This window comes from Cygnus atratus, chromosome 1, assembly GCF_013377495.2.
Source record: "Cygnus atratus isolate AKBS03 ecotype Queensland, Australia chromosome 1, CAtr_DNAZoo_HiC_assembly, whole genome shotgun sequence".
Lineage (NCBI taxonomy): Eukaryota > Metazoa > Chordata > Aves > Anseriformes > Anatidae > Cygnus > Cygnus atratus.
Window position 1 is genome coordinate 114,176,734 of NC_066362.1, and position 26,770 is coordinate 114,203,503.

At 39.8% G+C, this 26,770-nt stretch overlaps 1 protein-coding gene across 1 annotated transcript in view; it reads left to right on the plus strand.

Moving 5' to 3' along the window:
* Positions 1-26,770, plus strand: part of PCP4 (Purkinje cell protein 4) — a 52,127-nt gene that overhangs the window by 13,344 nt on the left and 12,013 nt on the right. The window contains exon 2 of the mRNA XM_035545885.2: positions 6,626-6,677. Coding sequence (XP_035401778.1) covers positions 6,626-6,677 — 52 coding nt within the window. The remainder of the gene's footprint in view (positions 1-6,625; positions 6,678-26,770) is intronic.

A 26,770-nucleotide genomic window follows, 5' to 3' on the forward strand; every position in this document is an offset into this window, starting at 1 on the left:
GAGGGATTGCTTCTTATGGCTGGCATGGTAATTAACAGGATTTGGAAAATACATTCTTGCAGCTGCTTTCAAAATTAACTTCAAAGATTCCATTAATCCCTTCCTCCAAAAAAAAAAAAAAAAAAGAAAAGTGATTACAATGTGTTTGGAGAAATATCTGCTGAATAATGTTTTAATTCAAGATATGCTAATAACCTAAATATTAAGCAAGCTACCATTTTTGCTAATGATGTTGATTACGTTTGGCGTTGGTGTAAATACTCTGTTTAGAACATTATATTGAATTTGAATACAAAATCAGCAGGTTCTCACTGTGTTGATTTATAAATTGCAGCGCAGCGTTGGTGAAAGTGGGGCACAGGGAAAGTTCTCCTCTGTGCTATTAGGATCTATAAATACAGCACTGTAAGTGGGTTCCTGCATCCCAGGCAGTGATGCTCTGCCCGCCTTCTCTAGCTGCCTCCCTCTTTGCCCTGGAAGCGTGCTGGGTGCTCCTGCTCTGCTGTCCACGTACGCTTAGAAGTGCCTTTTCTGAGGGCTTTTCTCAAGCCAAAAAAACATCTCTCCGGCCCAAATTTTCGGTTCCCATTGCTTTTCTGTGCCTGGCTGTCAGTCCAGTGGTTCAAGAGGAGGGCCAGGACCTCCACCAGGATGCCTCCCTGTGCTGTCCCACGGGAGCTCTGGGTTCACCCCACATAGGCAGTGCTTAAACAACCTGCATGTCCTCCTTCCCAGGGAAATGCGGCACCCCGTGCCTCTCTAGTTATCCACAGCTGTGTTGTTAATTTCTGAGGAGTATCTTCTTTGCTAGGATGTCAGTGTGCATGTGTGTGCATGCTCGTGTGCCGTTAGTGACTACAGAAGTTATAGAAAATCATTACTGCTCAAATGCTAATTTTTAGCTGCTGCAGCTTGAATCACATCACTTCATCTCAGCCCACTTGTGGGGTTTTAATTTATAAAAAAAGTTATGGGAGATCCTTAATAAAATTAAGGACAATCAAGAGCTAGTAAAGTACAACACTGCTTGACCCATGAAGACAGCTACAGAAATAGTCAGGGTGCCAGGGATCATTTAATTTTGACAGCCGGTATTGAAAGATGGATTCTGGCACTCCTGCTCCGGCAATATTATACTGCCCTGGCAACACACGAGCCAGAAAGCAGCCTGTAGAGAATTCCCATTGTGTAAAGGGACACATGGAGAAAGTGCTAAGTGGGTTTCTACTCTTGCACAAAGAACTGAGATCCTAGGGTGAGAGCAGCCAGGAAAAAGTGGTAGTCTCCAGAAAGTCACTTCTACCAGAAACTGTTGGTCATAAAAAGGAGTGGACTGCTCTGTACTGAAGCCTGTGTTGATAAATGTTTTTCCTTTCTGTTAGGTGCACAAAAGATGATCTGTGATTTCTTGCAAAGATGTGTAAGAAGTCATCAGACTCACCCCTCATTCAGACAAAATATTGGCTGGATGTTCTGTACTTGGTGCTGTTACCTTAAACGTGGGCTTTGAAGGACGCTTTCATCTCATAAATATTCAGTACAAGGTCTGCAGTGGGGAAAAAAAAAGTGGGAGAAACTTGTTAGGGTCTCAAATAGACAAGTGAGGAGAGTTTACTTAACTTCTAGTGCAGTTTTCATAATGATATTCAAGCTTCTCTGGGATTCTTCAATTCTGCTTGTGTTTTTCGGTGATTAGCAGTTACGGATGTGAATGAACCTGTATTGCCACAGCAGTTTGTTTGGGATTTACCACCTGGCTATACCACAGACTAGTTTTGGAGACCTACAGTTGGAGAGAATGAGTGTGACAGTAGAGGTTGTGCATGGCTCTCCAGTAATACACCTCGTATTGCTCACCCAGTTGTTCAGCTTTATGCTTTTTTATATATAACACCTCCCCTCTCCTTAAAAAAAAAAAAAGCGTCGCTGCAATTTGGGCCCCATTATTAAGAGGCGAGGTATTCTCTGGGAACTTTGGTAAACAGAAATGTTTCTGTCACAACCATCTTTTTTCCTATTCTCAACTTTTTAACTTAAGCATAGTAGTATCCTTTGTCCTTATTAGCAATGATTTACTGAGATATGGTTAAGAGTGGAGACGAGTGATGTTTTTCACACCTAAATGTGCAAATGCTGAGTGCTATAGTTTCAAGCCAATATATGACCCTAAAAAGGTCGTTGAACACAACAAACCAGAAATGTCCAGTAAATAACAATGTAACCTAATTAGTTGTATGAATTCCAAATACTGCAGAGTGTATCTCTACATGTTCCAGGTCGTAGCTGCTTGATTCTTGCCCATACTTAAATTCCGGGTCTTCATCTAGTTTCTGACATACAGTAGTTCTTTGCAAGAGCTTGAAAGAACTTTGTTTTCCTTCGTTCCCGGATGAAGTCCACACCAATTGTAATAATTCAAGGTACTGTACAGGAAATATTGAGTTCTGAAAACAAGCAGGTATCAATTGCTGTTACCTCATTCTGCTGAAGACTAGGAAAATTACAAGCTGTACTTACATGGAAAACACGGGAAGTCCTTAAGCAGGTACTTAACATGACATTTTTATTTGCAGAAAGGTTACAAACTTTATAAATTTTCTATAGTGTGTTTTTCAATACTTTTTTCATTCTGATGCTAAAACAGATGAACTCATTGATTAAAGCAGAAGGCTATGAAAAAAGACACTGATTAAATAGTTAGGATACAATTTATACTTTTTACAGAGGATTCTGTACAGAGAACAGATGGTACTGATGGTAGTACAGATTAAATTCTTCCTTGCTGGCTGACCCCTGACAGACGTTTTTGTGCTGTATTGTACTAACATGTATTTCCTTCTGTCACACACCTAATGACTTTTCTGTTAGAGATGGACCTGGTAGCAAAATGAGGCTTAAAAGCTTAGGATATCCACAGATTTCACTGCTGTCCCTTTAGTCAATGAGAACAGAACATCCTAATAACATATTTCATATGTCAGTGAAATTAATTATTTTTATCCTGAGTCAAGGCTACACCGGCCATTTCTGATATTAACTTTACAAAACCTTTCCACTGTTTTTAGTCTTTTAATTTTACCCTTGCGTGCTCTTTTTACTTCGATGCAGAAATAAAATACGTCTAAAAATCTGCAGCCACCGCTTTGCTGGGATACAGCGTGCTATACCTTATCGTCTCTGCACTCAGATGAAAAAGTAGAATAATGTTATTACTGTAAAGCCCCATTTGTCAGGGCTTTCTGGCAGTTTCACCTCCCTGATCTTGGGCTTTCTGAAGCTCGTCAAAAAACAAACAGTCCTTCTCCCCCAGGAAACTTAGTAATCAACACCTGGATTCAATCCCTAATGCTGAGGTGCTATAGCCTAACTGAAAAGGTCAAGAAATTTCAAGACGAGAAGGGAATGTTATAAGATAAAAAGCAAAAATTAGGCTGGGGAGTACAGGATGGGTTAGAAGAATGAATTGAAAACCCTACTGCAGTAATTTAACTTTCTTATTGAAAAGTTCTCCTGGCCGAAAACTCAATGTTGACCTTAGTTTGTACACCTAGGGGACTAATTTGTGTAGTTGTTATACAACATTATCTAGCTGATGTGCATAGCAATGAGAATTTATCAGGAAAGTAACGCTGTTCTTCTCTTGCCGTGGCTTTTGGCATATGGTGGGAGCCCTTCTTCCTTCCTTTTCTGACAAATTGGGAGTGACTTTGATTCTGGAGACATTTTTAACGATGTGCCTTTGATGTTCTGCAAAACCGCTGAGTTAAAAATTAATATAGCCCCAAGCAGTCATAAACTATGTTTCCTCCTACGCAACACAGCAACAAAATTGTTTATCCCGTTTTAGTGGGTAATCATTATGTTTTTGCCCTCATGTTCATTTTGGCTCTAATGTTTCTTTTTTCATACCTAATGGACAGTTTCTTCAGTGTTCCTGTCCTAGTGCTTGCCTTAGAGGATCTAGAAAATTTTAGAAGCTTTGAATGAGGGAAGCTGGCTACAAGTTATAGAAAACAGAAGAATTAGACTGCTTTTAGCTTTTAAAATACGGTCTGCAACTTGGAGATTGACTGTTTAAAAACAAAACCAGAAATACAGAACAAAAACCAAAACAAAACAGAAATAAATATTGTTTTTCTTGTATTTCAGTGTTTTTAATTTGATCTCTTGGGTCTAAGGACAATATCGGTTATACCAGCTTTTGAAGGGTTTTCGTCCATTGCTTCTTGAAAATACCCCCAGCAACTCCTCCTGGTGTTCAGTCCTCCTGTGCTTTGGATGACATTAAAAAGCTAAGCCTTGTTTTGCAGCCTGTGGTGGCATCAGGAAAGATGATGAAAAGAGCAAGAGGCTCCAGGTGCTAATAATATCGGCATCTTGAAATTGTTTTTTAAAAACAGGTCTACTGAATGTACTGAAATAAAAGGCTAAAGGCTTTACAGGTGGATGACCATGCTGTATATGGCTTTTTCATAACAGTTGCAGTGTCTTGTTAACAGGAAACTGATTCTTGCTTTCAAATCTGTTGCACTCATTTGGAAAACAGTACAGTGCTTATAGATAGAAATAAATATGTACGTGGCAGAAAAGGAAAGGCTTTCAGAAGCTTGTTCAACAGACTTTCGGGCATCATTCTCCGAATGTCCAATGGCCTCCAAACAAAGGGCTGTAGTGTGCTTAGACTATTTCAAACTTACAAAACAATATTGACCTTATGCATAGAAAAAATCTTTATCGACTGAAGCTGAGATTTCATTTGTTTTCTTTATGAGAACTTTCCCCGCTCCCAGAGGGGAAATCCTGAGACACAAAATGCGTGCATCCGTATTCCAGCACTCCATAACAGCAGACCAACCCTGACAGGTATAGCCTAGGGAGGAAAGAGAAGCCTTCATAACAGCTAAGCAGCACAGCCTGAAACACTCAGGAGGACAGACAACCTGGAAAAAAGCATTTCAAAATAAATTAAAAAAAGCAATATAGTTACCATTTTTTAGATAGTAAAAATCAGTTATATTATTTTTTAGGAAGTCTTGGTAAATTCGCATGATGAAATCTGGGTTGAGATATGGATTGGAACTGAAATATTGGAATATTAATCAAACTTTAAATAAAAGCATAAATGTTAACATCTTTAGCAAAATTGTTTTCTGGGTGGATTTATTGACTTCTGGCTGTTCTTAATTTACACTTTTATAAAAATAAAATATTTATCCCTTTAGGATCCCATTCTTCGGCATTATTGGCCAAGTTTTCTCTGCTGTCTTAGGCTCTAGGGCTCCAGGAAGAAACAAAAATATATTTCCATTGCATGGGGAGACAGTAGCTGTGATGACGGACTCAGAGTTGTTTTCTGGAGGGATTCTGTCTCATTGCATAGAGTGTGAGATAAGAGGCAAAGGCAGTGGATCAGAGACACACACTGGAGTCTGCTGCAGAGAGGAAGATGAGAAACCCCACCATGGGCATGTAGATGCACGCTAGACCATATGTAGCTCTTTTCAAACCCCTCAGGAGGATAGCAAGAACTTCTTTCTCCTTCTGGCTTTCTTAATAAGAGCTAAGAGTGGACATGAAGGTTTTGTACTTATGCCCTGATTAGCTCCGTATACACAGAATACCCTGAAAATTCAGCCTCTGTGAGAGATGAAGGACAGAAACCAGATCAGTAGAGGAGGTTTTAACCAGCTATTCTAGAGTAAATACCGAAGGATAAGTATGCCTGTATGATTTTTCATAGCAGAACTAATATGACTGTCCATATTTTGACACAAACCGTTTGGTTTGCAGTGCAGCTGCAGTTGTTAACTTCCCTGATACATGAAGATGTGCTGCCTCTGAATGCAGCTGGATTTATTCCCTGTGAATTTAATATTCCTGTTTTTTCACATGGACAGCCCTAGAGGATGGATTCTGTAATCTGTTTCTGTAATACACCCAAGTATGAATAATTTTACATAAGAAATGCAAATTTTACCATACTAGTTTGCTAAAGTACCTTAATTCTACCTGCGAGATGCTGTCTCTGGGGGATGCAGCATAATTTCCATTGAGTAGCCATTCCTAAGCTAGTAAATTACAGAAGTGTAACCACACCAGTACAGTTTTGCCACTGCGAATGCCACTGTTTGGGGCCGCGCTGGTATTTGCCACATGTCACTTAGTAAAGAGACATCACAGTTTGCTTCATGGAAAGTCTTGGGGCTGTTCCTTAGACTTGGTGAACTTAAGTGGGAAGTTCCATCTCTGCTTGTGGACAAAAAGGGAAATGCAAGTCTTCTGACCAAGGTCCGATCAAAAGAAACATGGGAATGGAGGCACAGCAGAGACCTGAGGGAATGTCCTACTGCAGTTCATACCCTTGCATTTGACTACACAAACCCCATCGTTAACAGATGCTAATTGAGTACAATTCCATGCATGGTTATACAGCTGTGCCGAGGTGGTACCAAGGATTTCTGTTCTGGCTGGTAGTTTTTCAAAGCAGCATTACATGAGGGTGAGTGACTATCCAAAGTACTGAAGAAAAATCAGGCTGTAACTGCTAGTAATTCCAAGGGGAAAATACACTTCCAAGTTTGTTCTAACCACTTTTTTTTTCTTATTTTTTTTTCTCCTCTACCAGAGACAAGGAACTGGAGCTACAAATGGAAAAGACAAGACATCTGGTGAGAATGGTAAGGGTAGGCTATATTTCTTGATGGAGAGTATTGAGCCAAAATGAGTCAAAATCTGGTTTTACTATAATGACAGATGTCAGACAGCATCAGCCTTGTTTTTTCTGTTATCTTTTGCATGTGTTTGAAAAACTAGAAGGACTTACTGGGATCTTGTCCTTTGTATATTCAAGTCATGTATTTAAGAAGAGACTTGATTCTGAGCTCGTACTATGGTAAACCAAAGGACTCTGTATAAGAGAGTGCAGATGCAAATGAGGCTAGAACAAAACACTGTTTGGTATGTGAGAAAAGAACACAAGAGATTAGGTTCAATACTATGAGCAGTTGCTATGTGGATGGGGAAGGTGAGCAGAAGTAAACTAATTATGAGGACTTACATAGTTTTTGTGGTCTCATTCATCCCACCTAATTTTGGGCCCATAACTGAGCTACCAAGGTTAGAAGCCACTTCCACAGGATCATTTGAGAGTTGATAGAGAGAGGCAATGGATGGAGCTGCTCACAGGGAGGGAACATATGGCAAATAGGCTCCTAACTTCAGCATTCCATATAGTTGGGTGAATTCAGATGTGTGCTCTGCTGTTATAAGAGGTGATTTGTTGCTTTTTTTGACCTCTAACAAAGGGGCAGGTAGGGATCAATTTCTGCCCCATAAATGACACAATCAATTCTAATTGGATTTTATTTTTATTTTTTCTAAGAAAGAAGAAAATCAAACAATTTTCAGTGGAAACAATTGTTATTTAGTTGAGAACTAATCTTATTTCCTATAGGAGGCAGAAACACTTTACATACAAATGATCACTTGATTAAAATCCAATTACCATCAGAAACATTTTTCAAAGGAAAACATTTTGATCAGCTTTAATTATAGACTCAGCCGAATATGATGCAACATTAGTTTGTAGACATTCATGAACAGGATGAGGATTGAGCTATATAAATATTCTGTTTGCTTCTGTTTGATCATCTAGTTCTAATGAAGAGAAAATATGTTCTGGTAGTCTGTCTTCTCTAGTGAAAAGCAGGAAAAATGTAAGTCTCTTTTCTGAAGAGCCAAGGGTTTTCTGGGATGAGATTTCTGAGCAGTTGTTTTGAATATGCACTTTGGCCTTTGTGTTGGTCTGAACAGAACCTTTGGGCCCTCTGAGGCAACACATCCTAAAACATCAGCAGTCTTCTTTATGCTTAGTTTTCCTACTACAGAGAGGTGACTTTCCCATAAGGGTTGTTTGCATAATGCTACAGTAAGTGAAATCAGTCACCGATGTTCCCAATATGATAAAATACAAATTAAAGACTGGAAAAAAGAAATAAATATTTTGGCTTGTTATAGTGTCTTGAATTAGTGGGAACAAATGTACCCTGACAGCAGAGCCATTTGCATCCTGATGTTAACAGGAAAGGAAAGCAGCAAAATTATGCCAGCCATTTGGGCAGCATGGAAAGCATGTTTTTCTCTTACTGTTAGAGCACATTATGAACTGAGCTCATTTACTTTGAATTTCTTTACAAATAAAATCGTCCTGTTGTCACATTTAGCTAAGATTTACTGACCCTGCAGCCTTTTAGAGGCAAGTTCTTTTTTTTTTTTTCTTTTTCCTTAAGGGGAATTTTGACTGAGAATTGCTGCATTATTAATTCACAAGTATATGATTCTAGTTAGTTGTAGCATAGTTTTATGTATAGTATAGACAAGCAGATGCACACTGAATCTTGGACAAATAGATGTCTATCATTTTTTATAGTGAAGTTATAACCAAAAAAACCCTGTCACCTACTTAAAATAAAGGAGTAACAGGGGAAATGGAACAGAGTCCTCTGTTCTCCTAAATCCTTATGCTTGCATGAAAATGAAGCAGAATCAGAACTTTCAACCTGAGGTTGGATTATATATCAAAGAAGCAAAAAATGTACAGCTCTTTGTACTTCTTAGCTGCGTGTAGTTAGAACTCAAGCAAAAGTGATTTATTCCTTTGGAAATTGTGATGTGCTATAAACCTACTTGCACAACATAAATCCTCCATAACCTGTTTTTTGGTCAGAAGTCTGTGATATGTGCATGTCTTAAATTTCTATTGTGGTCATTATCATCAGGCACTTCTGATGGTCATTTCCCTATCAAAATGAAACTTTCCCTCTTGTTGAAAAGGGGGAGAGGGGAGGGAAGAAGAAGAAACCAAATGCCCTTTGATTTTAGTCTAAAATAAGGAGTCATGCTACGAAACTGTTTGCAAAGTTGAAGTGGTCTGGTGACTGTCCTTGCTTTTGATTACATGTTCAGGAAAAGCTGCTGAAAGCTAGCCCTAACAACAAATAACGATGCTCAGTTGTTTTTAGGGTTGTTGATTCACACAGTGGAGACACTGTTTGTGGAAAATTAATTTGGGGTCCATCTCTAGGCTGAGTCAAAACTGGAGAAAATAAAACCAATGACCACTACAATCAGTACCCTTCCTCTTTGAAGGTGCATATGGCATTGCTGTCACTGCAAAGCGTTTAGGGAAACTAAGTCTATGGAGACTTCTTTTATAGTAGTGGATGGTTTGGTAGACATCTATGAATGCATGTTCTTGTTTGACCTTTGTTAGGGAGCAACACTATATCCTTAGTCATATTCACTTCGTATGACCACAGCAGTGGCCTCTCTTAGTCTTGCTTCCAGCAGAGGTGTTTATCACACACAAAATGCAGGCACAGTCCCAACTTCTACTGAATTGACACTGCCTTGTTTCGGTATCCTTACTTGTTGACTTAGGGGAATGTGCAGTGGGAAAGACTGAGCTTCAGAAAAGCCAGTATCGTGCGGAGCAGTAATATGCCACAGTATATGTAAGAGTTTGTGATAACTGGAGAAGAAAATCTGTGCATGAACTGTGCTGGTTATGTTGATGAATGGAATGTACCTATACCATATAGGACCTTCATTCATCAGCAGTATTTTCCTTCAGCTGCCTTCCTGAATCCTCTTCCAGGCTGCAAGGTGGTAGCATCCCTCTTCTCTTGCAGAACACTGGGCATTAGCAGACTTCCATTGTATTTTGGATAGTATACACTAGTGTATCTTCCCGTTTTTATGCAGCAACAATCCAGTAGTTCTTGAAGATATATCTGGATTATAACTACTGAATAATCACTTGGGATGAAGCAATTTTCACTGACACTGAAGGTTAACAGCAAAACTCTCGATGACTTTTGTCTGTCCTGACCTTTTAAACAAGTTGTAGTTTGTCCTCTTACAGGTTTATGATCAAGACAAGATGATGATTCATTTCTTCCTAAGGAGGAACAACTATTGCATTACAGTGTGCTATCATGGTACATCCGTGGTTTGGAAAAGGCTAGTGAAGTCAGTGGAAAAGCTCCTGACAACTTCAATGGGCACTGTACAATGCTGAGTAGCTTTTCCATCCAATAAAGTATTATATTGCTCTAAGGAAAGTGTATATAATCTCATTCTGTTGTCAGAGTGGAAAGAACAAAAATATTATTAGGAGTAAATTATATAAACTAGCTTTCCTGGGCAAGAGCTAGTTGAAGGACTATTCTTACAAAAACACCACCCTAGTAGATCGTAATTAGCAGTAACAGTTTGCATATGGAAGCACCTATATGAAAACTTGTACATAGGAGCTATATAAGTATAGCTACCATAAACCTCACAGGGTCTTGAAGGACCTTAGTCTATCTGAAAGTTAAGTCATACTGTTGGTATGTGCCATTATGAACTTGGAATCTCTATTACATAATGCTGTTCTCTATGGTCAAAAATCCAAAGGGAACCAAGTAGCACTATCCCCGCATGCCCCTTCTGTTACAAATCTGGCTTATTCCAACAGAATCTGAATAGGATAAGATGATGTAATTTCTTTTTTGCTTACCTAGTTTGACTAATCTGGCCCATCATGTTTGCAAATGCATTTTAAACGAAAACAAGATGTTTCTACCTTCCTGTTCTTACTGCCTTGGCAATGTCACAATGTTTCTTTGTAAGTTAACATCTGTCACTTCTCATTTTGTTTTGCATTCTCCTTCATTTATCCTATGTAACTTGCAAGCTGGTATCATGCACTCTACTTTTAACAGTGTAGCACATCTAGCAGGGTAATGACTGCATCAGAACCAATTATTTTTGTCTTCAAGTTTAGAATCACCCCTTTTCCTATTAGTAGATTTCTTCTGAAACTACATAAGGCACATGGTTATTAGCTGATATTTGTGAATCATTTTCTCAGAATATTAGATCTATCATTCAGCAATATGAATATTTGCAATAAAAAATATGTTTTTTGACATGATGAATTCTAAAACTTTCTGGGTCTAAATGAAAATGAAAGGTTTTGCATTAAGTTGCATGTCAAGGTGGAGTAGGCCTATGCAGTAAAGACAAGATGGTCAGTTGTACCCAAAAATCTGAAGCCATTCTTTTCAGTTTCTACTCTGTTCTCAAGCATTTGTCCTGTGAGTACATGATCTTGGCTTTGGGTGATCAGAAAACTATAAATGAATAAACGCTCTGGATTTCTTCCTCTCCCTAGGGTATACCATGGGTTGGCTCTGTGTAGGAGTTTACTTTATGAACTCCGTTGTTTTTTTATCCTTCTCCTTTACATCTAAAATGGAGGCCTCTGAACTCACTTAAATCTGAATGCTTCTAGAAAACGTACAGTAACTGTAAAGAATTGTGTGTGTTGGGATAGAGATATCTCACTAGTAAGCTCTTCTGCTTGTGCATCTTGCAGGGCAGTCAACTGTGCATTCACCAACTTAATCTATTCAAGGAATTTGGGAAATTCTGCACTTTGTGCACAGTGCATGTAGACGAGTAAAGAAACTTGATAGGTCCAGCAGAGTAAATAATTATCTTCATAGTTATTTATGTGGAGTGCTTATATCAACAGAGCTTTAATTCCTGGCCAGAGCCCAGGATCATTATTGTAGTATGCTTTAATATAAATATTTGTTTAAGAACTCAAAATCAGTTTTCCACTAATATTCTCGGATGACCATTTAAAAATATACTGGTTTTGGGAACAGCCCTATGAATGAACTTGTGGAAAAAAGGAAGGGAACACATGAGGCTAATTTGTATAAATATTAAAATATGTTCATGGAACATGGTTTGCTATATCCAGCCAGGTCTAGAGGTCACATTCTTTAGTCACAGGGAAGGACAGTGACTGAGCTGTAGCATTGCAATGCCTTGTGTATTTTGTTTTTCCCACAGAATATGACTCGTGTGGCAAAAGACAAAATAGGTCTTGCAAGGAACTGCTCAATTTAAAACAACAAAAACAAACCCCCACCACTACCACCACCACTACCAACAAAACCTTTCCAGAGTGCTTTTCTCTCTCTTTGATACTTCACCCCCCATAGCACTAACCAGAAGTTACGAAGGGTATCACTGTATGGAACTAATACTAAATTTTCCTGGATATTATATTGAGTGTTGGGAGGAAATGGCCTTGTCCTCTTAACTCTCTTCTCTATGGTACTCCGCAAAATACTTTCGTCCTTTGAAAGCAGTGCTTCACAGAATATAATCTCCCTGCCAGCAATCCTGTCCCCCTCCCCTATTTCTTTCCATCTATGCCCTGAGCCAAATTTTGTCCTATCTTATAAAACCCACCTGGTTCCAGTGGGGATTTAGGAAGTGTGAGAGGAGAATTATTTGCTGTACCTCAGCCCCCATCTCTTAAAATAGGAAGTCTGTGTCTCAGCAACATTTCTCGATGTATATGCAACCATCAAATAATGTAACACCTTCACAGAGCCTAAATACAAAAGTGTATGAACCCTTTGCATAGTTACGTAAGTTGTATTTCATCATGTACAGATCGCTCAGGCTCAGATGAAGGTGTAAAAATCCTGTGTGAACTCAATGCCATGATCCATAGCTGAGGGCGTTTCAGATGAGTACTGGCAGAAAAAAGTTAAGTAGTTCTAGATGAATCCCATCTCAAAGGCATAGCTAAGCATGGCAGAAACACCGCAGGCAGCCTTATCCACTGAATTTCAGGCAATTTCCTGGGGATAGCCACACATAAAGTGTAGCCAGAATTAAACTAATTATGTCCCAGGTCCTCTCCTGGCCCGTGTCTCCTCCTTTGCCCAGACTCGTCTGTGTATCCAGGGGCCCAGTCATCTACTCAGGCAGCTGATGTATCTCAGCTAAAGACAGATTTAGCCTTTCATAATAAGGCTCTCAGATAGTTCACAGATCTTCCCTAGAGAAGATGCTGAAAGGAAAAGAGGGGAATTATACATGAACTTCATTTCCTCTCCTAGGTGAATTTCCATTTCTTGAGGCCAGGGATTAGTATAAGTTCTCTCCAGAGTAATGCTGTGTGCTTATTTTTCTGGAGCAGTGTTAACAAGGACGGTTCACAAAAAAATTTCATATCAGCAACTTCTGATGGTTTTCTAGCAACAAAAGCTTCAAAACAACAACTTTTTATGTGTTTTTGATAAACTAAACACCTTCCATACTGAAACTTCACCTACCCCCACGTCTGCACACACACGTTTGGCCATCTGGTCTCCTGGGGGGAATTGTCTGCTGGAATTCAAAGTAATGAATATACCTGACTGAAACTTAAATAATACTTGTGAGAGACTAGATACTATTCTCGTTCTTCTGTTGTCTGACATATCTGGTGTCACACCGTGTATTACTGCTGCACTTCAACCGGTAAGCAGGAGCTTTCATTTTTAAATGTTTCTTAAAGCATCTTAAAGCATCTTGTTAAAAGTCTCAGCAATTAACAGAGCCAGCTGTGCTGATGCAGTCTGGCCAACGTCCTGTCTTTGGACTTCCCTGGTAGTTTTCATTTTGTGTATCATTTATAACCACTCATGACTACCAAATAAGTCCATCTCCTGACACAAAGAATATGGCATTATGCACAAGCACGTCTGCGTGTATGTTGATACATAATGGTAGTTACGCAGCTTCTTTCTGCGATGTTATTTGTTTTTTAGAGATTTTTTTTCCTTATATTTTTATATTTTTTTTTCTGCTAGAAGAATTGCACTGAAGAGGAAAAGAATGGTTTCCTATCCAATGAAAGAGTACCAGGAAAGCAAATTAAATGCAGAAGTTCCCTAGGGAAGAAAAAAAAAAAGCAAACCAGCACAACCATATAAGAACTATTTCAGTTTTTTAAGCTCTTTTAAAAGACTGAAAAATATGAAATGATTTCAAAATAGATTTCTCCCTTTTTTCCCTTAGAGGCCCCTTCAGTCCCCAGCTAGCTGGCACCTTTGAGATGGAAAAACCCTCACGCTTAACACTCCTGCCGCAAGTGAATCTGTGTAGGTACTTATATGGTCCTCACCACCATAGTAACTGAGTGCCTTCCAAGTATTTAAAAATAGAGATAACAATAACAATTTCTGCCTCAGTCCATCTCTTTCTTTCCAGCTTGTTACAAGAATAGCTTGATTAATTTATGGGATCTTTGTTGTGCACACAGTGCCTACATACAAACCGGAACACTTGTGTGTGTGCCTGCTTACATGTGATGTTCTCAGACCGAGTACACTCAAAAATACAGCTGCATTTCTGAAATGTGAAGTATACACATGTACATAAGCATATACTTATGGTCACTAATACAGTCTGGTCCTTTGCACAGTGTTTACAGTGGGTAGAAATCAGTAGAGATGCAGCCATCCTGCAGCTCTAAGGTTGGAAGTAGCCCAAGGAAATAAACATGAATTATGCTCACTGGTGACTTAGTTTCAGTAGTTACTAGAGGATCTTTTTTCTATTGTGTTAGTTGTTTTGCACATACTCCAAGAAAGCTTATACAATGTCAAATAAGCCAAGTTGGGTGAGGACATGGAGGAACAGTGAAATTGTCTGAAAGAAGGGAGCCCTGACAGCACTGTGTAAGTCCCAGACCCAAGCCTCTTCAACATACTACAAGGGTCTTGGTATGTTCCTGTGTCCTCTGGTTTTGAAATATTTGCACTAACTGTGCCCTTGTCTTCTCGTACATTCAGGGTTTGGACTTTCTGACTTCCAGTTTCCTCCCTTAGCTGATGGCCACCACTTTCCTGTTTGGTAAAATTTTGTCTCGGTTCCTTTGTCATTGCCATGATGACAATGTGAGTTGGATCCTACAGCATTTAGGACCTCAGGCACACAGGGGGTGTCTAATTCTTGCATTTCGGTGGGCATTTGAGCACCTGAAAGGTGGTAGGAGCTCTAATCCTTTCTGAGAAGCTGGTGTGTAAAGATCAGGATAGGGTACTAAGGGGAAAAAAATCCCACAAAACAATGGTTGTAAATTAAGAAAAAATACTACAAAAGCTTTGGTGATGCTGGTGGTTTTTGCCTTTTAGATGACTCATAAATATGCTGGAGTTCCTGTCAAGTGTTAATGAGGAAAGGCAGAACTGAAATTATGCCTTTGACAAGTGCCATATTTCTTTTGGAAATCAGTCTGTAATTATCAGTGCTCTGTCTGACTATGCACCAGGGAGAACGAGACCTCTTTCCATGACTGGCACGTAGCTGACATGCACTGGCTTGCTTCCACAAATGAGTACTCATCTGAAACCGTGCTGTCATCAATACTCTTAAAAGAGGAACATTTAGTTCTGCTTTGCTGCTGATAGGAACCCAAATGAAGGACAGAGGTCAAGCTTGTTCCTAGATAACCCTAGGAAAACCAATAACGTTATCTCTGAAATGAATCTATCTGTACATCACCAAGGGTGGTTTGGTGTAGTATCAGTGTTAGAGTCAATGGCATATGAAGGCTGGCATATTTACACTGGAAGTCCATGGAGCTAGGCTGATGCAAGTTACAGATCTCTCTGTGTTCCCAGACTCTAACAAGAGGTGATTAAAAGGCCACAAGAGGTGGATGTAGCTCAGCAGCATGACTTTTTAATTAAGTGGAAGCAAAAAATGAAAGAGGAGCACAATCAATGCACAACAGAGATTACCAGAATTTACTGTTATGGAAACATCACTTTTCTTTTTGACTACAAATTATCTGCCTTACTTCCTATGATAGATTTTTGTTTTGTTATGTTGTTTTTCTTTTCCAGAAGACTTGGTTTTGCAAATGAAATGAAAATGCTTTTTCACTTATGAGTTCCTTGCATATGACTAGTTCAGTAAAGTATTAATAATTTTCTTCGGAAGGTTTTTAAGATTTTAATTTATAGCACACGGCTTTCTTAATACACTTAACTTGATGCTCCAAAATTAGCTTGCAATTTGGTATTATCAGGCTCCCTTATGCAAGCAGGCACTAGAATGCAGAGCAGCAGGAGTGTTACAGGCATGATTAAAGTTTGGTCCTTAGCTGAACTAGTTACCAGAACAAAGTAGTTAAGGCTACAAAAGTGAATTTGACACTACAGTGTGAACCAGTGCAACACTGCACCTCCAATCCTGGCACTCAGAGTGGATTTCAGGACGTTATATAAAATGCCTAGGAATGCAAGAGAATTTTTTCAGCCCATTATATCTAGGGTTCCTGTGCTGAATAAGAGCCATTAGAATCAATTAACAGTAAACTCTTTTCCTCTCTAGAAGTTAGGGGTTGAATTCCTCTTGCCTGGCTGTAAACATGTATGTATGAGAGACCTAAAGCTCCAGTTACTGACATCAGAGAGAAACAGATTCTTCTGTGACATTACACTATTTGAATGAGCTTCTCTGGAGAGCTGGGTGTTCAGAGATCCTAATCTCGTTTAGGTATAAAATGGTTTCTGACTTGCTCAGCCCTGTCAAGGCTGAAGAATCTGTGGATAATACTACAGAGCCTGTGTGTCTCTGGGATTAAGTGGATGCTAACCAGGGTTTTTCAGAACGTCAGTTTTGGACTTTCAGAACGTCAGTTTTGGACATGGGCTTTTAATTTCTCCTCAATCCTACCTCAAGCAATTCATCCTTATTTAGATCTTAGCTGACCTTAGCTTCTTCATGCAAGCTCTTCCAGACATTTTCTGTATGGAAATCTGGATGTGAAAACATACAAATATTTCCTGGCTTGAGATCTTTTATTAGCTAAGATACTGGATCTGAAAGCATTTGCTTTGGTCAAGCACTCTTGGTTCATTTTTCCCCAGTCTGCACAGCGTTAGGAATAGGAAGGACTGAGAAAAATACATATTTCCAAGGAGGAATTTTCAAGAAAAGAAAAAACTTAAATAGCACCAGATACGGAAAAGTCATTTCAAGAGTTGCAGTGGAAAATAGGGCAGGGTGCTCTGGCAGCTCCTGGGAGATAGTGCGGGTAGTCCAGGGACTGTAACTGAACTCTCAGCACTTCTGGGGTCTCGCAGTAACATTATTTAACAGCAGCTGATGAATGAGCACTCTAACTGCATTTTGAGTATATCATCTTTCATTCTAATTTATACCAAAGAAACCGGGAGACTGCTGGTTGACTCTAGGTAGGGAAAGCATTAATTATTTGTTAGGTATTAGTGAAACACTGGCACTCCACAGCGACCAATTTACCAGCTCCTCTAAAAGCTGCCAATAAAGAATGGACATGTACAAATGTATTCATTAGTGGAAACTAATTAAAATCCGGGCTAATAGCCAGAAAAACAATACATTATTGTAGGATTTTGGAATTCATTATGTGTCTGTACTAATCTAACAGTAACTATCCTGGCTCCACAGTTTCTAATCTTAGTTACAGATCTCATGCTGATAGCCAGACCAACAGCTAAGAAGAGTTAGCCTTTTGCATTGCTAATGACCTTTTTACTCCAAGTCATTTCTGCTTACATAGATATTTTAGAAGCTCTCCTTCCTGAGAATATATTGCAACAATTGTCTCTTTCAGACACAAAGTGTAGGACAGAGTCCCTTGTCTGAGCATCTTTAGTTTGATTGCACAGTGATGGTGCATTAACTTCTGATACACTTTGACTTTTATCTCTGTAGGTTACAGCTTAGGTTAGCCTTGATCAGCTCTTTACTTGTGTATTTTTAAGGGCTTGTCCTGTTCATTCTGCCTGCTTGATACACGTGCTGATTTCTTCAGCTATGTAAATGATTTTTACTAATAATTTTCTATTTCAGTGTTGATAGTATAATTTAATTCTCATTAAGATTGGCAGAACCTTCCATTATTATTTTTCTGACTTCATCAATTTAGAGATTTTAAATATATACTTCAGACGAAAAAGTGCTTAGATGTGAAGAGGATACTATTCCTTTCTCCCTCACCCCTCCATCCTTTCCTCCACACGCTGCAGCATGAGCCTTGTTTTAGTGACAGTCCATAAGCTGCTAATTGCATCGTGTCACTCCCATGGGAAGGGAGGCAGAGTGGAGAGGAAGGGGCACTCTCACAAATATTGCAATTACACCAGGGCCTCACCCCATTTCAGGGTGAGGGTGTAGGGCCAGGCAGTACCGACCCTGAATATTGCACCCAACGCTGCCCTGTCTGTACAGTATCACCACAGAGTGCATGAGACATGTCTCAGATTAAATTAAAAACATCAAAACTCAAAGCAAATGACAGAAGTTCTGAAACTGATACTTACCATTAAGTTCAGGTAAAGGGATGTTTACTTTAAGGCTTTGGGGCAGATGTCCCTTTAGCCACTGCAGAGAGATTCTGACTGTTTTTAAGACAGGAAGCAAAAATTAATTATGGAGAAATTTTTCAGTTGGATTCTCTGGTTTATGGCAGATGTGGTACAACTAAACAGAAGGGTAGGAGGGGAGAGATTAATATAGCTTGAAGATATGCTTACTCTTCTGGCCTTGGATTTCACCGAGTGAACACTCACGATGATGTAGAGTATCAGGTGTGGTACCTTTGAGAAAAGATGCTGATGTTGAAGCGCACATATAATAGCAGAGCTTCAGTTATGTCTGGGCTCCATCTTGGGGTATGAAGGGGATGCACGTACCCCCCATACTGGTTTACACAGCACAGATGAGAACCAGATATCCCCTTTCCCCCTCACCCCAGATAATGAGGGAAAGAAATCTAGACAGAGCCTGAGGCAGCTGGATTCAAGGCTGTTTGGCATCCTGAAGCTGCTACCTCCTGGTCTAGCAGCCAGCAGACTAATTATTAGCAGACAGTGCAGAGCACAGGTGTAGTATGATCTCATCTAATGATTTTGTTCATAAAGCAGACAGCAGGATTTTTCACTAGCAAAAATTTCTTGGTGACCTTTACAATGGATCTATTCGTAACTAAACCCTGAATATCTCTTGTGAGGTCTGCCTTTGGGTGGCAAAGATGTGTTGTGCTACTTAGCAGAAGTTGAAAAAAAACCACCACATTCCTGGCTTCTCTTATTCAAGAGGGTAGGAAGGCAGATGGAAGATGTGTGGTTTGGGACCTCTTTATCAGTGGGTGACAGATGCTGTCAGTGGAGGGCACAGACACAGGCTTTGCCAATCAGTCACGAGTCATTCTATCAATAAGCACCACTTTATCTAATCTCAGACAAACTTAAGCCCTTGGCTTAAGTTCCTTTCTCTATTGAATTCAGGAGAAAGAAAAAGCTCTGCTAGACTCCAGTGCAAAGAGCTCTGGAGATTAAGGATCCATAAACAGCACTGCCAGCACACACTGGCAGACAAGCCCAGTGGGACCAGGTGTGTGACTTGGAGCTCCTCTGCCCACATGCAGGAGGTCTGATGCACCTAGCCTGTAATGCCTATTGGACCTCTTTCAAGCCCTATGCTAGAGAAAAGCATCATAACTGTCTTTGAAGTATTTATGGTTTTCGAATAAGGGACCACATAAATAAAAAGCAAGAGACTGAGTCATAAGATGGAGTCCTCTGGGGTCTTTCAGCTAAAAGCCATCCCGTTACAGAAGAGCCTCAAAAAGAAACTAATTTTTAGCTATTCTCTCCATACCTGACATGCCACAGGCAGGCCTTGTGAGCAATGCAATCTAGAGGCTGTTCTCAGATGCAACAACATTACTATAGAATTTTGGTGTTTATTCATCCCTTTTAGATTATTGCTGCTAACGTTAGCATTTTCTTTATTACATGGTGGACTGGCTGAAGTCCAGAGTAAGTTCGAATTAGAAAACTTATTTTTTTTTCTTTTTGTCTTCTCACAGCAGAAAGTGCTGCACACAAAAATCAGTGAAGTCAGTTACATTAAGGGATACTAGTGTTTCTTTGTAGTTTCTCCTCTATACATGTTTGTGTGAACTTCTAATTCCCAATGCATTTGGTCCTAAGTTTCAGGTTTTAATGAACCTAAATGCAAGCACAACCAAAGCTGCCATTATTTTTGGAGTGGGCACGATGCGTTATCACTAAGAAGCGATTATTTTCCTCTCCAAAGTATAAATAGATCCAAATTTACTTGAAACTTGGTATGGAAAGATGGTGTAACTACCATAAATATGACTTCACACAACTCTTAGGAAATCACAGTAATTCCAAGCCTGTAAGTAGTTTTCTCCAGGATTAAATAGTACCATGCAGCATATTTAAGGGCATATCTCTTGACTGAACTTTCAGAATAGAAACTAGCATCTAATTAACCTGAGCTGAAATAGAGAGCAGCTGGGTCTGTTCTGCTGTGTGTTTGTGAGGTTTCTGGCCTAGAAGCAGGAGGCCGGGTACTGCTTCCACCATTGTTCATCACAACTTAACATTTCAGTGTAATTGCTGAGTTAGTGAGTGATCTGGCTAGAGCTGTCAGCCTCCTCTTCAAGTGTCAATTTACAACGACCTTTTGTTGTTGTAAATGATGCTGCCTGGATGTGACAAAACAGTTGTTATGCTTGACCAAGCATGCCAAAAAACAAAACAAAGAAAAACAACGTAGAAGTTCAGTTCAGTCAGTCCAAGAAAAGCAAAGGTGTTTTGTTTCCCCCTTGGCAGTGGCTTGCTTCAGAGGAAAGTCTGATCAATTTGGAAAAACAAAAATGTTCTACTAGTCAGAAGAGGTTGCATAGATTGAGGTAGGCAACAGAAAGCAGGATCAGATCCTCGGTTGGTGCAGATTGCCACAGATGTGCTGGCTTCAGTGATTCCTGCTGGTTTACACGAGGTCCTAGAGGCTTTCGCCATCCTGAAGCTTTTTACCAGTCGTTGTCTTGTGTAAGCAGATAGCTTTCTGCCAGTATGTCCCCTTATTCTCACGGGGAACATGAGTGTGCCCATGAGAGTGGGGTGAAGCCCCTGATGCAGTGGGACGTCCTGGTATGATTCCCAGCTACTGGTCCCTACTGCTAGGCAGACCATGCTGCTGTGATGGGTCAAGTTACTTATTCCTTACTTTATTCCCATCTCCATAAAAGCTGAAGTTTCCCTTTCATTTTTTATGCAAGCTGTTTCTTTTCTGGCATACTTTCTTACTGTCTCCCTGTGAGAGGGAGACTGTATTTCTGTCTCATTCCTCATTCTTTTCTCCTCGCCAGAGAATTTCTTGTCTACAGCACAGCTAGGTCAAGTGCTACTTCTTCCTCTAACTGCTTAATTTTCCCTCCCCTTATTTTGCCAGGCAAGCTTCCTGTTTGGGTCTGTGACGAGGAACATAGATTCATCAGAAGAGGGTAATTGACCAATGCTCTAATTTGGAGTCATGGTCGATCCTCACCTGAAGCCTGTTATTTCTCTTCACTCTCACAAAACATTTACTGTTTCCCAAACTAGATTTAAGCAGGGCCCAGGTGGGTAAACAGGAAAGAAATATCTGGAAGAAGAGCATCACATTTAAGGAAGAGGCAAAGCAGTCTTTAAAAGTGGAAGATCAGAAACAAGAACACTTTCAATTGTCCTCTCTTTTCTTCCTTGTCAGCTTGGGAAGGAAAGAAAGAAGGAGTAAACACTTGGTTTCCTGAGGAAAAGAGAAAAAAATATTTAATTTGTCTTCTTTACACTCAGGTCTGAAATTCAAGCAGTGTAGAAAGTAGAAAATGAGGTGGTTTTAGATAGAGCAATGGGGCAATGGGGACTAGTTCTGCGGTGTGCTATATACTGCATATACTGCATTCTGCATATGCCAACACTTGAGGTGTCAGTCAGTGACTTATGTCCTAGCCTAAATTTGTTATTGCACTGGCCCAGCTTGTGTTCTCTAATGCAGAGGAAAGGCATGAAATTTCTAGTCATTCTTCTAGATGTTGACATTGTAAGCTTATGGGCCTTGTAATCCTCAGAAACAGGGGAAGTAAAAATACATTCATACAGGTTAGAAAAACATGGGCTCGAGTGATGATCTGTGGTTCGTCAACTGTGTGTGTCAGCTAAGATGCTGGTTTTGATTGGTTTTATTGACAATCTGACATGTCTGTAAATCCAAGCAGAACTCAAAAAGTATTTGTCAAAGCTTATATTCATAAAAGGGAAAGTGATTTGTATACAAGTTTCAAATAAGCAGCAGAGTTAAGTGCTAGAGTAATCCTCAAACACAAAATGTATAAGGGAGAGCTTTGATTAACTTTTGCCTTCTGTGTAATCATTCTAAGTTGCAAACTATTTTCTATTTTTTTCTGAGGTTAAAACTTCACGGAATCATTGGCAATTCTCAAAAAAAAAAAAGCACAAGAATATTCACGTTCCGTTTTTGGCACATTTAAAGATTTTCCAGCTTTCTATAACTTTTATCTTTACTTCATTTAATTTACAACATTTTACTCACTTTATATACCCTTATTTTGTTTGTTATTTTCTGGACTGGTGGCAAGGTCTATTCATAGAACTGCTGAACTCTGCTGGTTAAAAGCTCCCTTTTCAGTTGTATATAGCCTTGCCAAAATTTTGCTAAAATTTGTCATGTTGATTGCTTGCCTCAAGCAGAATTATTTTGGAAGGGTTCAGCAAAGTCATTCCAGTTGTTTCCAGAAATGAGGCTTGAACAAAATGCTAGAATGTCTACCAATTAAAAACAATTTCTGGTGGCCTTTTTTTTGGATTGTTCTGAGCCCTTGTCGTTTTGAACAGAAACTTAAGATTTACCATCTGGGATGTGACTTTTCTATCTTCAAATGTTGCCAAGTTATAAATGCTTGGAAAGACAAGCCTTGCGTTTGATGAAGCAGTTAATTTTTTTTAATGAAAACTCAACATTACTGAGCCAAATACTACACATCAAGACAACTAAACCATTGCTGTCTTTGCAGGGCTTGAGAAAATTACATTTTAATTGCTGCTGCTTGCTTCTGTAAGCTAGACTTTGGCCAGGAACTGGAACTGTGAGCATGGTGTTCCCAAGACACCACGGTTGCTTAGGAGGAAATGTACCTTCTTCCTTGAATCCCGAGAAGACAGAAGATAGAGCAGGAAGGTCAAAGGATGTATTGATGATGGAGTTCAGTAAGTCTTGTCAGGAAATTACAGCCCCAGAATATTAGGGAGGGATTGGTACTTGTGAATGGAAACTTGGACTGGGAGGGAGGAATATGGAATGGGATGAGAGAATTGGAGGAGACCAACAGCCAGCTGGTGTGGGAAGGGGCCAGGATGGAGTTCTGAGGTTAGGGCATGCCCTAGTACAGTTGTGGGGACTAAGACTAACCAGATAAAGAAAATGCATTATTGAGATCTACTGGGAACCATAATGAGGATCTAGGCTGGGGAAGATACGGGGCTAGGCCTGAGTTATACAAGAGGTAGAACGAAAAGGGCCACCACATCTGAAGACATCAATAAGTGAGGAAGTCTCTGTCTCTGATGCCCATACCCTTCATCGTCTCATTGTTCCTTTCCTGTTAGCCACATGAAAACCAGTGGCAAAACATGCAACTCATCCCATTTGCTGCTGACTCAAGTAGAGGACAACAACCTACTGCTGCTGTCAGCTACTTCATTAAAACAAGAGGTCCGTGGGGTGGATCTAACAGTTCCAAGCAGTCATGCTGACAAGCCATGTGGGTGTCCATATGTTGCAGCAGAATATATATATATTTTCTTTAAATCTAGGAAACACATGCTCCTAAGACTATAAAGGTTGCAAAGTCAAGAATTTCAAACAGAATTTTCCGGAATTAAAGTCATCTATGCAAAATTAACTGAATTAATTGCACAGTAGTTTGTCGTTTACTAACTTTTTTGTGCTCAACTTTATAACCTTAATATTCTTTCAAGATAACACGACTTAAGCAGGAGGGAAACCTTAATTCCCTGGCCTCAGTTAGATTTTCACGTCAATTAGACTATCTGGCACTGGGTTTAATAACTGTCTAATTGCAATTGCAGCACTTGGTTAAATCAATGCCCACCCTTCCTGATAAAATTGTTTTTAAATAGCAGTTGTTAAAAGGCATCAGGTGAAAACTTAGTGAGGTGAAAAGAAACGTAGACAGAATGGGAAGCCTTCTTGTTGTCCAATCTCACCTCAGTAAACATTTTTTTTGGTGTGTTTTCTTTTTAATTTAAAACGTTTTGTATTAAAAAGCAAACTCCTCTATCACCTTCTGAGTTGCAGGGAGACTATGAATCCACAAGGATATAAAACATTTAGTATAAATTTATAGCAAAGAAGTTCTATTTGAACCTTGCTGAGGTTTATTGTGCTGGCACTTCCCAGTTCATTGCTTGGATGTTGGTTTTTTGCTGTTGATGTTGTCTGTTTTTTGTGTTTGTTTGTTTTAATTATGCTTGAGATATGGGATCATGCCTCCCTCCAATATGTAAATATTTTTATTAAAAAACAAATAAAAATCAAAGTCCCCCCCTCGAATGAATGAACATGTGCAGTGGCCACCTGCTGAAATCTGTGCACAGCTTAATGCCCCTTCCCTGTCTTGCTGCGGCTGCAGTTCCTTTCAGCACAAGGCAGAGATCTATATGCAGGGGGGACAAAAGCAGTCACAGACAGATCGCAGTTGTTGTCTCAGTCTCCTATTCCTCCACTTGAGGCCATGTATACATACTCTGTAAAGATGAATGGGGCTACGCTAAGGGTACTCTGGTAGGGTGGTCGTGCTTTAATCCTTTTAGCTGGGACTGCCAGGCAAAAGGAGGTGCTGCTGGATGAGGATGGGAAGGAGAAAAGGGAGGAGAGTCCCTCCTGGAGAAGGAGGCAGGGAATACTCCAGGTGACAGAAGTCTTTAGCTGCAGCTCTGAGGGCAGGGAAATGGCTTTGATTGTGGGCCAGTGTAGTACTTCATAGCCACTGCTTTATTGGCAGCTCAGGAATGCCCTGTGCTTTAGGCACGTACAACCTTTCCTTGTGTCCTCGGTGTACTGCGTTGGTTTGTTAAGTGGACCATCTGTCAGGAAAATGAGAACATTTTACCCTCCCTGCTCCACAGTCTACTGATATATATAAAATGATACAAATACGGGCTTACCTTCTCCTTTCACAGGGACTTTATTGGAAAACCATGCTTGCTTCTACCAACATAAAAAAAAAATAAAATGTTGGTATGATTACAATAAGCCCACTGCAACCTAGCCTTAACGATCTACACATTAGTTAGATGCTTGTCAGAACATATAGCTATGTTCTAATGCGAGAAAAAAACCCTCTACCCTTTGTCTGAAATAGCATCAAGCTCAAAAAAGGATGTTGCTGAGTCGGTGCCTGGGACCTCGAAGGTTTGGAATTTTACTTTTTTTATGGGATGGTCAAAGGAAAAAAAAAAAGTAGAAGCAGGGTTTGAAGTACTGTCTCGTGCCTTTGGTGCCCAACCTTGCTCATTAATCTCTGCTACTTTGAAAAAGCTTGGAAAATTACATTACCCTATACCATCAGTCCTCACTCAATAAATACAGACACTAAAGTCAGGAATGAGAAATCCCACAGAGCTTTGGTATTGACTTGTTAGAATTCCAGGCTTCAGCCTTGCCGTACAGGAACTGTCTATAAGTAATGAGCAAGCTGCTGAGGACAGTTTGCCCTTCTTGATTTGTTCCCCACTCTTTCAGAGAATCTGTTCATTGCCGTTTTTTACTCCCTTATGCCTAACAGTATTGTCCTATGTGCCAGTAAGGCCTTTTCTATTAGTCTATGAAAAGAAATCTGTGGAAGAACAGAGCTATGTTCTGTCTCAGAGATAACAGTCATGTTATTAGCCTTAGCATCAGTTTCTACAGTAGGAAACAAAAATAAAAACAAAACAAAAGAATGAAAAAGCCAACAATGATGTATGATATTTGTCTATTTCTTCCATTAAGGAGTGATGAAGGATTAATTCGTGTTATTTGACATTTAAAGAGCATAAATGTATCCTTCCCCTGTAAAATCCAAATTCTCAATTGAGTGCTCATCAGCTAGGATTTCAGTGCAGAAGCCGTGCCTCCTTGTCACCCACAGATGCTGCATGGGACTGAGGAGGAAAGGAGAGAGGATTTGTGTTGGGGAACTGCACAGGGAGGTGGTCCCTACGGTTTTGTGTGTTCTTGATGCAGATGACTTCATGTCAGTGATGGCCTGCCTTGGCTCAGATCAGCAATGAGAAGCGCTGCTAGCAATACCTTTAAGAAGGTACTTGTCTTCCTCAGCACATCTGACTCACCCATTTTATTTCTTCTCCTTTATGTGGTCTCATCCCTGCAATCAAGCGATGGCTGCCTTTGACACGTGCTAGGTGTTACAAAGTTCCTTGTGAGCATCTCCACTCTTCGGGAGAATGGCAGCAGCCATCACTTGGCTCATTAGCTAAATAGCAGAGCAGAGATTTGGTGTTTGCAGAAACTTGCAAATTCAATTATAGTTCTCACAGCAACTGTCATTTGTCTGCTTGTTCATATGAAGTATTCAATATTGCTTGTCATGGTGTTAACTGTAATCCCTTATTAGGGAAATATAAGGAGTCTTAATGATGTACACTTAAAAAAAAGGCTTTTGTGCATGAAATAGTCTCTCCCTAGCACACAGAAGCACATGCATGCAAAAAAAAAAAAATCCACTCTTCTTGAAATTAATGGAAATGATGGCAAGTGGTGCTGATACAGTTTTTTTTTTCTCTGTTCAACTATTTATCTGTAAAAAGAGGAATGTATGCAGACTGTTCAGTCAGCTCCTGAGGGATCATGAGAGGATCCAGATCAGTTGCATGACTGGCAGCTTCACTGGCAATCTCAGCAGAGGGAACAAATGCTTATTTTGACCCTCTGTTGAAGGTGAGCTGTTCTCTGCTCACTGTCAGTGAGATGGAAGCACACA